At 75.2% G+C, this 1,238-nt stretch overlaps 1 protein-coding gene across 1 annotated transcript in view; it reads left to right on the forward strand.

Annotated features, from left to right (window-relative positions):
• Nucleotides 1–124: 124 nt before the first annotated feature.
• Nucleotides 125–1,238, forward strand: part of AURANDRAFT_68881 (hypothetical protein) — a gene marked incomplete at both ends in the record, with an annotated part of 6,740 nt that continues 5,626 nt past the window's right edge. Inside the window, one exon of the mRNA XM_009044615.1 lies at nt 125–1,027. Coding sequence (XP_009042863.1) covers nt 125–1,027 — 903 coding nt within the window. The remainder of the gene's footprint in view (nt 1,028–1,238) is intronic.

Below are 1,238 nucleotides of genomic sequence, written 5' to 3' on the forward strand. Positions count from 1 at the left end.
CGAGAAGGTGAATGTTGGTGCATCTTTTGTGCATCATCGACTTTTGAGAGACTGCTTTGCGCCTCATCTGGAAGAGAGCCTTCTGCTTGCGACAAGCGCTCCGGTGCGACGCCGCACCGTAGCGATGCGCCGGTACGCGCTGCTCCCGATCGTCGCGGCGTCGCTCCGCACGGCGCCGCCGACGGCGCCGCCGCAGCGGCTCTTCGTCGCCGGCCTGGGCTACTGCGGCCTGCGCGCCGCCCGGGCCTTCCGGGCGGCCTACCCGGCCTGCGCGATCGCCGGGTCCGCGCGGTCCGAGGAGCGCGCCGCGGCGCTGCGGCGCGACCACCCCTGGCTCGACGCGCGCGTCTTCGACCTCGACGACGCCTACCGCGGCCTCGACGGCGCCGGCGAGGCGGCGCTCGGCGCGGCGACGCACGTGGTGTCGACGATGCCGCCCATCGCCGACGGCGACGCGGACCCGCTCCTCGCGCTCCACGGGCTCCCCGACGGGTGCTGGGCCGCGTACCTGTCTACCACGGGCGTCTACGGCGACCACGGCGGCGCCTGGATCGACGAGGCCGCGGAGCTTCGCGGCGCCGGCGCGCGCGAGGCCGCGCGGGTTCGCGCCGAGGCCGCCTACGTCGCCCGCGGGGGCGTCGTCCTGCGCCTCGGCGGCATCTACGGGCCGGGCCGGTCGCTGCTCGACGCGAGCCGCGCGGCGCCGACGCGGCGGGGCGCGCCGGGCAAGCCCGTGAACCGCGTGCTCGTCGACGACGTCTGCGGCGCCCTCGTCGCCCTCGCGGCGGCCGGCGCGCGCGGCGACGTCGTCAACGTCGTCGACGACGACCCGGCGCCGCGCGCGGACGTCGTCGCCTTCGCGCGCGAGCTCACGGGCGCAGGCGACGCGCCGCCGCCGCCGCCGCGAGCGCCGCTCCGCGCGGCGCGCTCCGCGGGCGCCAAGCGGTGCCGCAACGCCAAGCTCCGGGCGATCTACGACCTCGTCGCGCCCACCTACCGGGAGGGGCTCGCGCGGATCCATAGCGGCGTAAGCGCGTGACGGTCCGACTCGGGGTGGTTTTCTTCACGAGTGGCGAGATTAGTGGCGCGCCCATGTCTAGTCCCGGCAGGCCTGCGTCACTGGCTGAGGCCTACGATCGGCGCCTTTGAGGGGTTGGAGGCGTCGGTCGACGCCGGTCGGGAGGCGTGTTGACATCAGACGCCTCATCAGGCGTCGTGTANGCTTCGTGTCGGGCGGA

The sequence above is a fragment of the Aureococcus anophagefferens genome, assembly GCF_000186865.1.
Source record: "Aureococcus anophagefferens unplaced genomic scaffold AURANscaffold_521, whole genome shotgun sequence".
Lineage (NCBI taxonomy): Eukaryota > Pelagophyceae > Pelagomonadales > Pelagomonadaceae > Aureococcus > Aureococcus anophagefferens.